The following is a 15,746-nucleotide window of genomic DNA, read 5'->3' as shown; positions in this document are numbered from 1 at the left end:
CTCTTACCACCTTTACCCTCTCCCCCAGTTCAATTCACTACTGGGATACCAGGCTAGTATCCTATTAAAAATGTTTAGTTTAGTGCTTAGTTACCAAAATCTCAATGTTACTTTAAAGAAGTGTCAGTACACCATTACAAGAGACAAGATGTAACACAAAAGTCCGACATAAAGAGTGATGTTCAATATTTCATTATTCCAAAAGAATTAATGCTATATGTCATTCAGTTTTCTAATATATTTCCAGTAAAGAAAATTTTGTTGCCTTTTTTTATCTCCCTATCATTTTGCTTTTGTTGTTTTAAATTCAAATTATGGAAATCATAATTTTAAAGTCTGTTGCCCAACGCTGACTCTTCTCACTCCTCCCTGTCCGCACTGCTCAGTCTTTTATGTAGGCCCTCTAATCTGTTACACAGTTGTTAAAAAATCTGGTTACTGAACTGGACAAGTCATCGGTTTTCAGGAGATTTCGACTACTTCCGCCTTTACTTTTACTCGTTCTGCTCATAAACGATGATCTGGTTTCACTTGGACTCCAACCAGGCAGTGCAACTGATGCTGCCTTTGACCGTCCAGGGACATTCTCTAGGATATCCTGACAGCCCATAAGGCGAACTTCCAAAGTACCTGCAGCGCAAACAAACACCAAGTAAGAAAACGTCAGTTCTCAACATGCAGAACTGCCTTTGCTACCTATTCAGAAATGGGGCAGGGGACAGGGAGGGAGATCTGCTAGAATAGTAACCTCTCTTCTCCGGGAGGATCTCTGAGGTAACTATGATCTTTCCTGTTTTATTTAGAGAAGCCTACTAAAAACTCTTAAGTCAATTAAAAAAATTTTTATAGGAAGAACAGTACCTCCCAAAAGCTAGCTGTGGGGCACAGAACAAAACAAGTTACATAAACTTGTGTATCTGAATACTCATTTTTATAATTACACGGAAGAATTACAGAATTATGTGGACAGAACATGTGGGAGGGGAAACATAAAGCTTAAAAAAAATGTGTATTAAAATAAACACACAGAAAGTAGAAACAAGGAAATCTGACTATGTGAATAACAGCTGTGTTTCATAGTTAACATAGAAAAGAACTTTACAGGTTTTTGTTTCATAAATGGATTTCTGTTCTATTTGAGATATAAAATAACATTATCTTTCCATTTTAATAGTTTAGTTAGTCAAATAGTTAGGGGTTTTAATTACCTAAGCATAAAATAATTGTAATTTCCTTAGGCAAATAAATACAAAAGGATGTTCAAATGAAAACGAGGAACTGTGAGCTTAGCCATTTGGAGATATGGCTTCATCATCATTTGGGCTAGACCCAGTATACTAAAATTTTAAAATGGTGCTTCACAGTATTAAAATTTTAGATACTGCACATAGCGTAACATTTTAGACAGAGTATTTCCTGTAAAAGCTGTCCCATTAAACTTAAATAATTAAAACTTAATTTTATTTAAAGTTTTTAATTATTTAAAAATACCCAAAGAACTTCAAACAAAGTAAAAAATGTCTGTATTTACCCTCGACTCAATCAACTGAAAAAAATAAATCCAACAAAAAATATGAAACAAACTACTGCTAAACACATTGGGCATCTGGCAATGAAGAACGGTGCTCTTTGAGAGAAGCGTCCTAAGACTGTGTACTGCCCTGAGACTATCTGGGACACAGCACAGGGACGGGGAATGCGGGTGGAGCCAAGTGGACTACCTGACTTAAGGACACAGAGCTCAGAGTATTAAGACTGAACTGACTGAGGTGACTAGATTTCACAGCAAAGTAAAGGAAAAAAAGACAGCTAGCTGTCCAGTGACAGAACTTCCAAGATGTGCAGAAGGTTCCCCAGACCAAGCGTTCAGTCTTGCCCTAGGAGTAGGGAATCAATTATCCTTAGACTAAACGATGCTCTAGTTTCACATAACAAACCTAAAAGCATTACCTAAAAGATCAAACTGTTTCTAAATAATTTAACTGTGACCTAGAACAAAGCTTAAGAATATGTGTAATATTCGTAGGAATATAGAAATAGCCAGCACCTAATAAGCTAAAATTCAAAATGTCTGGCATCTACTCAGAGATTACCAGGTGTATTTGTTTTCTGTTGCTGCATTGCAAATTATTACAAACTCAGTGGCTTAAAACAATACCCATTTATTTTCTAATCATTCTGTAGGCCAGAGTCTAGGCGGGCTGGTCTGCACTCTCTGCTAAAGATCTCATGAGGCTGAAACCATTATGTCTGCCAAGCTAGGCTCTTATCTGGAAGTTCTGAAGAAGAATCTACTTCCAAGCTCATTCATGTTATTGGTAGAATCCAATAACCTGCAGCTATAAGAATGGGGATCCTATTTCCTTGTTGGCTGACAGCCAGGGGCTGTTTTCAAATTCTAGAGAGGACCTGCATTCCTTGTCATGTGACCCCTAACCTCATCTCCAAGCCAGCTATGGTACATAAAGTCCTTTTTATGATTCAGATCTCTGATTTGCCCTTCTGTCACTGGCCAGAGAAAATGCTCTGCTTTAATGGGCTCGAGTGGTTATATTAAGCCCACCCAGATAAACGTCCTTCACAATACCTCAGAGTCAATTGATTAGTAGCCTTAATCACATATGCAAAATCCCCTTTGCCATATAACATAGTTACCACAGAAGTGATGTTCCATCATCGTCACAGGTGAGGGATTCTGGGGGTCATTCTTAATATTCTGCCTATCATGCCAGGCAAGCAAATAAATAGAAAACTAGGACCCATTATAAAAATTATAATCAAATGAAAATCAACATAAAACTGAAATGTTAGGATTAGCAGACATTCCACACAGTTATAATATATTCCATCTATTCAAAAAGTTGAATAGAGACATTGAAGAAATCAGAAAGACCCAAAACAAATATCTGGAGATGAGAATTACAATGTCTGATATTTAAAAAATATTACACTAGATAGGACTGATGGCAGATTACACACTGCAAAAGACAAGGCTGGTGAATTTGAGCTAGAGCAATATAAATGATTAAAAATAGAAGCCAGAAAGGAAGGATTTGGAGGGTAAAAAAAAAAAAAAAAAAAAAAGAACAGCACATACATGAACTGTGAGTTTAACTTCTAGTGGCCTAATACATGCGTACTTGAAGTCCCTAATGAAAAGCATAGAGGACAGGGAACAGAAAATATATTTGAAAAAATAATGACTGAAAAATTTCCAAATTTGGTGAAAACTATAAACCCTGGAAGTAACCAAGAAGTTCAATAAACACCTAGCAAAAGAAAAATAAGGAAGTCACACCAAAGCATAGCATAATCAAATTTCTCAAAACAAGTGATAAAGAGAAAGTATTAAAAGCAGCCAGAGGTAAAAAGACATGTACATACAAAGATTAGGATGGCAGATTTCTCATTAGGAACAATGGAAGCAAGACTGGCACTTCAAAATGTAGAACAGATAAACAGGATTATACTGTACAGCGCAGGGAAATATATACAAGATCTTGTGGTAGCTCACAGCGAAAACAAATGTGACAATGAATATATGTGTGTTCATGTATAATTGAGAAATTGTGCTCTACACTGGAATTTGACACAACATTGTAAAATGACTATAACTCAATAAAAAAAATGGTAAAAAAAAAAAAAAAGAATTAAAGTACTGAGGAAGCAAAGAAACCATGAATGTAGAATTCTAACTCTCCTGAAAATATCTTTCAAAAATGAAGCCTTTCCAGATATAAAAATGGGTAAAGAACCCATTATCAGCAGACTACCAAATGATCCAGTCACACCAGTCCTAGGTATTTACGCAAGTGAAGTGAAATCTATGTTTACACAAAAACTATACCAGGATGTTATTAGCAGCTATATTAGAAAAAAGTACAAAATGAAAACAACCCAAATATCAACCACAGGTGAACGGATAAACAAGTTATGGCATATTCACACAACTGAATACTACTAATAACAAAAGGAAAGGAATTACTGATACATACAACATAGATGAGTATCAAAGAAATTATTTATAGAGTGAAAAAGGCCAGACTACCCGCAACCCTCACAAAAAAAGAGTATACACCATATTCAATTAATATAAAATTCTATAAAATGCAAACTAGTATCTAGAGACAGAAAGAGGCCAGTGACTGACTGGGGACAGGCGTGGGGAGGGAAAGCATGAGAAAAGTAGAAAAGAGGGATTACTCAGAGGCATATGAGGGTACTTTTGGGGATGACAGATATAATTATTTTGATCGTGATGTTGGTTTCACAACTTAAAATGTATTACAAAACTTCTCAAATTCTATACTTTAAATACTGTAAAACCTGGATATTGATAATGGTGACTCCACCAGACACATTTACTAAAAATTATAAAACTATGCTTAAAATTGGTAAATATTATAGTATATAAAGTATGTCTCAATAAAGATGCTAAGGATGGGTTTGGTCAGGCTGTGGAAACCTTATCTACCTGTGAAGTATTCAGGCAGATTATAATAGTTAGTATTTTAATTTTGCTTCAAAAGAAGCAACTTGTTGTGCCTGTGTGTTCTGTTCGCTTTTTCCCTTGTTGTTAAACTGGCAAACTTAGTTTATTCCCACTGTGAATGCTCACATGTAAACACCACCCTGGGAAAACTGAAAACATCTGGCTACTACTGCAAACCCTGGTAGCTCACTAAATATTTTAGTAATTTCAATGTATTAGGAGATGACAGTGTTCAACACCTGCTTTCATTTAGGAAAAAAACCTAGAGGGATTTAAGATCTTTATTAAGCATCTAGAAGTTTCTTTCTTTTATGAGGTGACACAACTGCAGTTGCATTACCATATAAGAAATTGCTTAAAATTATACTTTTTACTTTTATAACCCATAATATGAAATTTTTAAAAACAAGTAAATCTAAGAAGGAAATGTTTATATTCATAAGCAGTAGTTACGAATTCTATTAGAACAAGTAAGTGCTTTTTTATTCCTTTTAACTTCCTGAAAAAAGTCCTTTATATTCATTTTACTAATTCAGTATTTCATCTTGGTTGAACTGAGTAACATTTTTTTTTTAATTCTGAGGAAATCTTTTATAAAATCTTCTTATAAAAATCAGTAAATGTCACAAAATTTGGACTAGAAAATTCAATTATATTAATAATATAATATTAATTATAATCACACAACCACAAAAGAAACCAGAGTATAAATGAGACAAACCACAAATACTAGCATCCAGTAAAAACTCCTACTACTTACCCATGCTAATCCTTTATCACGTCTAATCCTTTGGTAACATCAATACTATTTCTCTTCTTAGTTAACTCCGTATGTAGTTTAAGGTCCAGCAGAACCTTAAAGAAATTTTTTTTAAAAACCCAAATATCTTAAGAATTATAGGATACCTCCATTTAGACTGGTGATTTACATCTCTGTGAGTGAAGTTCAGTAAGGGAATGAAGAACATGGAAAGAGAGAACTGAAAAAGCAAGAGCTGGGAAGAGGAGCCAACTAGAATAGAAAAGGAAAATGATTTCCAGCCATATTAGCTGGTTTTCTTAAATGCGGCTTTGTTACTTTTCTAAAAATATTATTAATTTCCAAATTTTTGACAACCATATTTTAATCAATGACTCATTCAGAAATTCTTGAATATTAAAAATACATTCAGCCCTGAGCCACAAAATGGTGAAACTCAGATAATAGGTACAGCCCCTGCCTTAGTATCAAATAATATTTATCAAAATCTGTTCAATGTTAAACTATCCTGTGCTAGGGTTAACTGCATTTAGGTGGATGACAAAGTCTTGGTTCTTCACAGGTCTCTATTCCAGTTTTGATTTTAAAAAACACAGTAAGAAGATGGATAAGGCAAAGACATTAAACAGGCAGTGTGCAAATCAGATTAATTGCAACAGAAGGTTCGTGGTAAGAATTACAGAAGACGTGACGGAAAAGATAAAAGCATTAAATAATAAATATTTAAAACACTTAAAATAAAATGGAGAGTTTAGACCAGAGGTTCTCAAGCTTTCTCATTTCACGCTACCCTAGGGTCTCAATTTTTTCACTGTGCTCCTAGTTTAATGACATACCTAACAGTTCTGTTTCATAGGATACTGTAACAAATTAAAAACTATTGAAAAAGTAATACATGTAGCTTGAAAGAATAAAGTAGTCTTATTTCATTCTTTTAAAAATGAAAAAAAATTTGGGGGGGGCAGGTAATTAAGTTTGTTTGTTTGTATTTTTATCTTTAATGGAGGTGCTGAGGATTGAAATCAGGACCTCATGCATGCTAAGTAGGCTCTCAAGAGAGGGAGGTCCCCCCTCTTGTTTCATTCTTAAACAACCATGTTTACTTCCTAATAAGATGTGAGTACTCACCAGGCACTGTACAACTTATCAAACTTTGGACTTAGACTGGAACCCTTATCTTCTATTCCACAATGATCTTCTCATGTTATTTATTATAGCAGTGAAGGAAAACCCAGGAACACCCAGCTTCCTTAATTTATGACACAATCAGAAAGAATGTAGCTCCACCTAACGGTGAAACTGTAACTACCTTAAGCTAGCAGTTCAGCGGTGACTGAAAGAGGTGCAGTAACACTGGGTTTCCTTCAGACACCCGAAGCACCCTGTTGCACCACTGTGAATTCATGCTGGCATCCCAGGGTAACTCAAGATTGAGAAACTCAATTTGCTCACTGCAGATTTAGGCTGATCCTAATAGTGGTAACAGCACAGTTCAAGTGTGAATTTGTCCTTCAGGTTTTAAGGTAGAAGTCAGCCATAGTATGAAGCTGACTGGTGGCGGGGAGGGCATAGCTCAGTGGTAGAGCGCATGCTCAGCATGCACAAGGGGCTGGGTTCAATCCCTAATGCCTGCATTAACAACAAACAAACAAACAAACAGATTACTGATACCCAAAGCCACTAGAACGTGATAGCGTGCCATGCAATTCTGAAGAATACTTTTATATCCTCAAAATATTTAATGATATATTTTTAAGGTAAAGCCCTTGCTGACATTTATGTTGATAAGATAACTTAAGGATTCCTGGGGATGAGGGAGGCCTGTGTATCAAAAGTATGTCACATTCACATAGGCCATAAAAACCTTTGTAAGTAACGGTCAGAAAATGGTGGAGCAAGGCAGTTTCTCCACAGAAACACAGGAAAACAAAGAAAAACTAGCAAAAATTGTTAGAATTAACTTTACCAGATATCAGGGTTAACAGTCAAAGGTTTACTGCAACCAGGCAAATGCTTAATCAAAAAAAAAAAAAAAAAAGCTGGGTAGGAGAGCTTTGTGGCATTTTCATTTACCTTTGCTTCATCCCCTCTCCCTCCACCCGCAATGGCCTTCCTGAAGACAGCAGGCTGCATTCCTGGTGTAAGTTCCTGGTGCCACAGAGGGCAGAGGAGACCTCATTCTGAAAGAACTGTCGATTCCTGCTTTGGCCTCTCTGAGGGCCCCCTGAAAGACTAACAGAAAGGGGTTGTTCCCCCCTCCCCCCTTCAAAGTAGGAACTCTCTCAGGGCAGAGATACAGCCAAGTGGAGGGCATTTAGAGGCATAAGAACCAGCCACCGCAGACTAGGGCAAAGGAAATCAGTTGGGACAAACAACAGATATCCCAGGGTCTTGGGGGAAAAGCTAGAAGTAAGATGTTTTGGGGAATCAGAGCTTTGCAATGCTCCCACATACTACTGGAAAACTAGAAGGCTAAGTGCAAAAGGAGCCATCCTTAGAAGAGATCTGAGAAGGCCCTAAGCACTCAAATCTGACGGATCTTTAAGTTCTGTGCAAGCAAAAGCAGAGTTAGCAAACGCCTGGGTGAACGCTGAAGGTATGCCTTGAACATAAACACAGAACCCAGCTGCAAACACAGGGCAAATTTTTCTTTCTGCCTGAACGCGTTAAAAGAAATGTCTGTCAAAACACTAGTTCATCACTAAATTAATGGAGACTTCAGTGACCACGTATGACACAGAATACAGTCTTCCTTAGAAAAATACTTAATAAAAATCAGTAAACAACTATATCCCATATCAAACAACAGTAAAAAATAATAGAGAAGGGGAGTATCTTTCAGAGTTACACGTTAAAATATTCACCATATCCAGTTTAAAAAAAAATGAAGCAAGTAAAGAAATAAGAGAGTATGGCCAATTCATAAGAAAAGCAGAAATTCACACAAACTATCCCTGAGGAAGCTGAGAAACTAAATTTACTAAACAAAGATTTTATATTGACTGTCATACACATAGTCAAAGCTTACATATGGTCAAAGACCTAAAAGAACCCAAAAGGAAAAAGGGAGAATGTTATTTCAACAAACATGGAATATTAATAAAGATACAGAATTTATATATAAGAACCAAACAGAAACCAAACAGCTGAAAAGTACAATGACTGAAGTTTTAAAAGCTTACTAGAGATGTTGAACAGGCAGATTTGAGCAGGCAGAAGAATCAGCAAACTTGAGGATAGCGGAATTGAAAGCATTCAGTCTTAGGAGCAGAAAGGAAAAAAACGAAAGCTCAATGTTATTCTACCTTATTTCAATAACTGGGGAATGAAGGCCATTACATGAAGAAAAACACTGATAAGAATTACAGCTGACTTCTCGTAATAGAAAGTGAAAGCTAGAAGACAATGAAATCACAGTTTTAAAGAGCTGAAAGAAAAAAAAAATTAGAGCTCTACATCTACTGACAACATTCTTACAAAATGAAGGTGAAACACACAGAAAAAGAGTGGAAAAATCAGACTCCAGCACACTTTCACTACCGTAAATGCTAACACAAAGAGCTACAGGCTAAAGGGAGATGTTCACAGAAAATCTCCAGTAGAAGAAACAAAAAACAACAGAAAGAATAAACGGATCATTAAAAATAAAGGACAGTGTTTTGTTTTCTTTCCGGAAAAAAGTAACTGTAAAAAAGTGAAATTATAGTTGCCCCTTGAACAAGGTGGGAGTTCGGGGAGCTGCCCGGTTGCATGGTTAAAACCCACGTGTTAACTTCACAAGTGGTGCTCTTTCTCTGTAGCTCCACACTCTCAGATTCAGTCAACATGGATTGTGTATATCCTTAAAGTTCTTATCTCTCTAGAGTGAAAACAGTACTCAAGGATGTACAGCGGAAGCTTGAAGCACCTGGGTTTGAACTGTGCAGGTCTACTTGTATGTGGACTTCTGTTCACTAAATACATACAACGGTACTATATGATCCACAGATGTGGAGGGTTGACTGTGAAATTATACACAGATTTTTGACTGAACAGAGGGTTGCCGCCCCTAATCCCAGTGTTGTTCAAGGGTCAGCTACAGAATTTTAAGGCATAGGCAGAAGTGAAATATATTACAACAAGGATATGAAAGGGTGAAGTGGAAGGATTTGCAAATATTTCTGCATAAAATTTTAAAATGGATTTGGAAGTAAGAGAGTATGTTGTGATCACAGACTGTAATAACTTCAAAACACACTCGAATCTCTAAAATAAGCAATAAACACACAAACGTGGACATGCACAGGCATAACTAAAAGGCTGTTAAGGGATGTAAAAAAGCAAGCATTTGCTTCAACAACAAACTACACAGGGCAGGGAAGTATAAAAGGGGAAAAAGAGCAAATGCTATTCAAACATCAAGATTGTAGAGTTTAATACACATCAAAAATAATATTAAAAGGACAGTTTATAATGGGCACTTTGTGAGTATCTTTTGTAACTTTTTGCTAGACCCAAATAATTTATTGCTTCTTTTATCAAGTACAGGGGGAAAAAACCTTAAGAATATCAGAAGACAATTACAACAGAAAAAATTTGTCTTCACTTCTTTATTTATACCAAAAATAATTTTGAGTAACAATAAAATATAACCCGCACTGATTTTCAAATCATTTTGAAATGTTTCATATGCTTTTTCAAATAATGACAGTATATAAAGCCCAATTCTTCACAAGTAAGTTAGAATAACTACATGGCAACATCCAAAATGCTCCATACTTTAAAACCAGGATTATCAATTCTCTTGAATATCACCAGCAAACGGGAAAATTGCAAAACATCCATAAGTAACCTCATCTTTTATATGTGGGAAAAGACTCCCCTGCGTCCTTACTCTGTTGAGTAACAAAATTCACTAAGCTTCGAAATCCCAACTTTGTGTTCAACTTACAATATTATACAGATAAGCTTTTTCTTTTCTTTTATAATCAAATAGTGTACACATTTTGTGCTGCAGCTGTTGGTTGTAAACAACATTTGGTTTGGCATCATGAGACTTGCACTTAAATCACCCTTCGTAACTTCTGAGGGTCAATATCAAAAGTTATCAAATTGTACATCAAATATGTGCAATTTATATATATAAATAAAGTATTAAAAATACAGGTGACTAACAACTTGAATTAGATTTTTCATGTTAGGTTAAAAAAAGACACCTATACAATGTACATAAAATATTTCATTTTAAATAAAAAGGATCAGAGAGATTGAAAATAAAAAAGATGGTTCCAGAGCTGTAAAAATAAATGTATGTTGTTAGCAAAAAGGCAGAAAAATTCATTAGGTTACTTTAGGCATGAGGAGGATAGTATGGTTCTACTAATATCAGACAAAGTAAACTATAAGCCTGTTTTCAGCGATAAAAGGGAATATTTATAATGATAAAGAAGTAAGTTGATCAGAAGACAGAAAACTAAATGTGTGTGCTACTAATTAAAACAACACAAAACAAACAAACAAAAAAATAGGAGGTAAAACTTAACAAAATTAAAGATGGTCTGCAATTTAACATAATCTAACCTAATCAATTTGACACCTGGCTTGATTATGTTAAGAGTCCTTATGTGAACTTGTTGAGCTCCACTAAAACCAGGTTTTTGGAGCGATCTTGGCAGTTCAAACCAGAGAGACAAGATTCATGTTTGTAAACAGGTTAACAGAAGATTGTTGGTGGAAAGACTCTCTGAGTCCTAATGCTTGCCTCACCCTCGTAATGTCTGATATTCATGAAAGTTGATTCTTGTTTTTGTGTTTACATCGGTGTCTCTGGGCCCCCCAAAATGATTCTACATCAATAAACACTTGTTGTTCTCAAGAAAAAAAAAAAAAAAAAAGGAGACTAAGTGATTTCTGGTATACTGTTAAGAATATAAACACAGGAGTCTCAGAAGGTGAGAAAAATGTCAGAAATAATATGTGAAGAAATGATGACAGAAAACTTCCCAAATTTGATGAATGACATGAATCTACACATCAAGAAGTTCAAAGAATCTAAATGGAATAAACTCAAAAGACATTAGCATTCTGATACGCATTATAATCAAACTGAAAAATCAAAGACAAAAATGGGAATCTTGAAAGCAGCAAGAGAGAAGCAACTTATCACTTAGAAAAAAACCTCAATGAGATTAAAAGTGGATTCTTCATCAGAAAGCATAAAGGCCAGGAGGGACTGGGATGATATTTTTAAAATGCTGAAAGAAAAAAGCCTGTCAACCAAGAGTTCTATACATGCAAAACTATCCTTCAAAAACGAAGAAAATAAGAGATTCCAAGATGAACAAAAGTTAAGGGAGTTTATCACTGGCAGAACTTTCTAGAAGAAATGCTAAAAGAAGTCACTCAGACTGAAACAAAAGGACACTAGACAGTAACTTGAAATCATAGAAAAAATTAGGCCAGTAAAACTAACTACATAGGTAAATTAAAAAGACAGTATTACTATATTTTTGGTTTGCAACTTTTTGTTTCCTTTATGACTTAACATGCAAATGCATAAAATTATAATCTAATATATAATATAATATGCTAATGAACACACTTTGAATAAAGAAATAATCTATGACAACAGCTGTATAGGAGCATAATTTTTGTAGGCTATTGAAGAGAAGTTGGTATCAATTCAAACAAGATTGTTATAAATTTAGGATTAAATTGTAATCACCAAGGTAACCACTAAGAAAATAATTTTTAAGTATACAGAAAAGGAAACAATGAGAGAATCAAAAGTAAACTAGGAAAATTTAATCTAACACAAAAGAAAGCGAAAGAATTCAGGATAAAAAGATTAAGATTTACAGAAAACAAACAGCAAAATGTACAAGTAAGCCTTTTTGTCATATAATAATGAATATGATTCGTTTTTGTCCCTGGTTCCTAGGAGGCAGCTTCTAAACCCTTATAGTTTCCCCACTGATAGCAGTATCTTTGTTATTCATCGTGGGCTCCTGAGACCACATGTGAATTTATGCTACCAAAGGGACTCATGGTAGATCTGTACACAGTTCCAGGATAGGGGCAGACTATATACCAGGATGACTAACCGTGTGGTTAGAGAGCTAGTGCTTTGAGCCACATACCAGCCTAATCTCCTATCCTTCAGAAAGGGGTGGGGGGTCTGGAGACTGATTTCAATCAATCCTACATAATGAAGACACAATAAAATCTCTGAATACTCACAGCTAAAGTGAGATTCCCAGTTGGTCACAGAATTTAATATGCTGAGAGGGTGATGCATGATGAGAACAAGGAAATTTTATATTTGGGACCCTGCCAGATCACTCCCTATGCATTTCTTCTTCTGACTGGTCTTAATTTGTATCTTTTATAATAAAACTGTAATAGTTAATATAGAGCTTTCCTGAGTTCTGTAAGTTGTTCTGTGGAATTACTGAACCTGAGGTGGTAGTGGGAACCCCTGAATTTACAAACAGTTGGTCAGAAATGTGGGTGGCTGGGGAAACTCCAAGCTTCCAGCTTGTGTCTGATATGAGGGCAGTCCTGGGGGAGCCTGTGCCATTAACCTGTAAAATTTAACCTAACTCCAGGTAGTCAGCATCAGAATTGCATTGCACCTTATCAGTAATTACCTTAAACATATATAAAGATGTTCAAGTTAAAGGCAGAGATTTTTCAGAATCTTAAGAAATAAATAAATAAACCAAAACCATGATCCAATTATATGTTGTCTAAAAGAGACTCATTTTAGATCCAAGGACAGAAACAGATTGGAAGCAAAAGAATAGAAAAAGATATTCAATGCAAACAGTAATCAAAATAGAGCTGGGGTGTCCATACTAATATCAGGCAAAATACTTTAAACCCAAAATTGTTATAAGAGATAAAGGATATTATATTTTGATGAGAGTCAATCCATTAAGAAGATAAAAAAATTATAAACATATATGCACTTATAAACAGAGTCTAAAAATATAAAGCAAAAGTTTACATAATTGAAAGAAGAAGAAAGTAAGTTTACAAAGATAGCTGGAGACATCACGATCCCACTTTCAATAATGGACCCACCAGGATGGCAATAATTAAAAAAAAAAAAAAAAAGGAAAATAACAAGTGTTGATGAAGATGTGGAGAAACTAGAACCCTCATGCTTTGCTGCTGGAAATGTAAAATGATGCAGCTGTTATGGAAAACAATTTGATGGCCCCTCAAAAATAGAAACATAAAACTACCACATGACCTAGTAATTATATGTCTAGGTATATTCTCAACACCACTGGAAACAGGTGTTCAAATAAAAAACTGCACACAAATATTCACAGAAACACTATTCACAACAGTCCAAAGGTGGAGACAATCCAAATCAAGACTGGATAAATAAAATCTGATATATACTTGTACAACAGAGTATTATTTAGCCATAAAAAGGAATGAGGTATTGATACATGCTACAAGAATGAGCCTTGAAAATAGTACACTAAGAGGTCAGACATAGAAGGCCACAAATTACATAATCTTATTTATAGGAAACATCTATAACAGACAAATCTATAGAGACAGAAAGTTAATAGTGGCTGCCAGGGGTCAAGGGGAAAGGGGGCTTGGGGAATGACTACTTAATGGCGACTCAGTTTCCCTCTGGTGTGATGAAAATACTCTGGAACTAGAAAGTGGTGATAGTTATACAACAGCGTGGATATACTAAATGCCTTTGAATTGCGTACTTTACAATGGTAAAATTAATATATTTTGCTATGTGTATCTTACCACAATATTTAAAAAATCTGTTTCCACATTTTTATTCATTTATTAACCAGAATCAGATGTCAATAAAAAATGCACACACACACACACACACCCCAATCAGGAAGATACATGCCACGTACCTGTCAGGGCTGCTGGTTTGGACAGAGTGCTATACTGGTTTTGTGTAGATATCATACTTTGGCGTGGACTTAGTGTTGGTGACGTAACAAGCGAGAGCTCCTCAATGATAATACTGCTTTTGGGATGATTCTTGGGAAGTTCATTTAATCTTTGCTCTAGTGAATACTTCAAAAGATCCAACTTCTGACTTGATTCATTAAATCTTGCTTGAGCCTTGAACAGGGAAAAGACAATGTTGTCATTTAAATAATAATATTCTTTGAAAAATGTATTTATTAAGTTGAAATTTTTATTTAAAATTACTTCTGAAAGTGCTTTTCTGTCTGTTACTTTTCCTGAGCCAAGTAATTTCATTACATTCTTTGCACCTTCTGCTACTGCAAACTCTATCCTAAAATGATGTCTTAATTCTTCCATCCGTAGTTCAAGAGGACTTATGACAGGTTTGGCTAGAGGAGGGAAAAAAACAAAACAAAACAAAACTTAATTGAACCATTTATTTGACTGTCTAATATGTAGTGATTAAAACTCAAGAAAAAGAAATGAATTCTGACAACATTAGAAGTTAGTCCTTAAAAGTCAATAAACACTGAAGTTATACCTAGTAGACACAATATTGAAATACAGAGCCTTTCATTTTAGCCATCGAAACTCAAAGATAAAACTCAAGATAAAAACCCATAATGCTGCTTCCCTCTTAATTTTGAACCGTTGCTTCTTTCCTACATAAAATTTATTTAGTACCATAGGCCCACAACAATAAGAATGACAATTTATCTCTGTTCCATCACCATTATCAAAAGCCAATTCATTGGTCTGGACTGCTTGAAGAATCTGCATTCGTATCACTTCTATTTTTGTCTTGCTGTCCTGGAGCAGTTGCTGAGCTGTGCCATGGAGTTTCCGATCCTATTAAAAGTAAGTTTGAAAAGGTAAGCAGATAAAGAGAGAAATAAAACATTTTTATAACTTCTAAATAAGATCAAGTGATATTAGCAAGTGAAAAACAAGGGTCAAAAGAACACTGTGAGCACTATAATATATATTAAAATATATATACTGGTAGATACATTTGTTTTAAAAAGCCATCAAAGGGATAGAGTGATAAACAAGAAAAATAACTCCATCAGTTAATTCAAGAGAAAGCAAGTTTCTCTGCTATTGTTTAAGTTACTGTTTAAAAAACATCCAAATTCACCTTCGTAGTTTTCTCTTTCTTTGATTGATACAAAATACAAAGAATTTTCCTGTATCACGGTCAATAATTCTCATACTCAGAAGCACTGTATGTGATGGATGGCTCAGTGACTAAGCCTTAAAATTTCAGAAAATCTCTTCCTTCCTGCTTATATTACAGCTAAATTTTCATGAAGCTTCGTGTATATAGGAACGTTTATAAAACAGCTAATCATAGATAGTATTTGTGCTCCCTTAAATTTATGATAAAGGAAACAGGAAACAGCATTTGTCAACACTAGTAATTATGAGAAAGGTCCCTACAAATTTGAATGTCAAAAAATGAGACCTCAAAAAAGCTATGGAGTATCTTACAGTGAATAAACTGTCATGTTTTAAGACTTCAAGAAAGACCCTGAATTGAGTGAAACAATG

The 15,746-nt window shown here is 35.0% G+C and overlaps 1 protein-coding gene across 2 annotated transcripts in view; it reads right to left on the bottom strand.

Annotated features, from left to right (window-relative positions):
* Positions 1–15,746, bottom strand: part of PKN2 (protein kinase N2) — a 110,938-nt gene that overhangs the window by 34,874 nt on the left and 60,318 nt on the right. For both annotated transcript variants that reach the window (XM_032494735.1, XM_032494736.1), the window contains 4 exons: positions 14,927–15,044; positions 14,439–14,584; positions 14,135–14,348; positions 445–630 (listed from right to left, as the gene is read on the bottom strand). In XM_032494735.1, coding sequence (XP_032350626.1) covers positions 445–630; positions 14,135–14,348; positions 14,439–14,584; positions 14,927–15,044 — 664 coding nt within the window. The remainder of the gene's footprint in view (positions 1–444; positions 631–14,134; positions 14,349–14,438; positions 14,585–14,926; positions 15,045–15,746) is intronic.

Source organism: Camelus ferus, chromosome 13 (genome assembly GCF_009834535.1).
Source record: "Camelus ferus isolate YT-003-E chromosome 13, BCGSAC_Cfer_1.0, whole genome shotgun sequence".
NCBI lineage: Eukaryota > Metazoa > Chordata > Mammalia > Artiodactyla > Camelidae > Camelus > Camelus ferus.
Note: the sequence above shows the minus strand (reverse complement) of the source record. Positions and strands in the feature narration are given on the sequence as shown.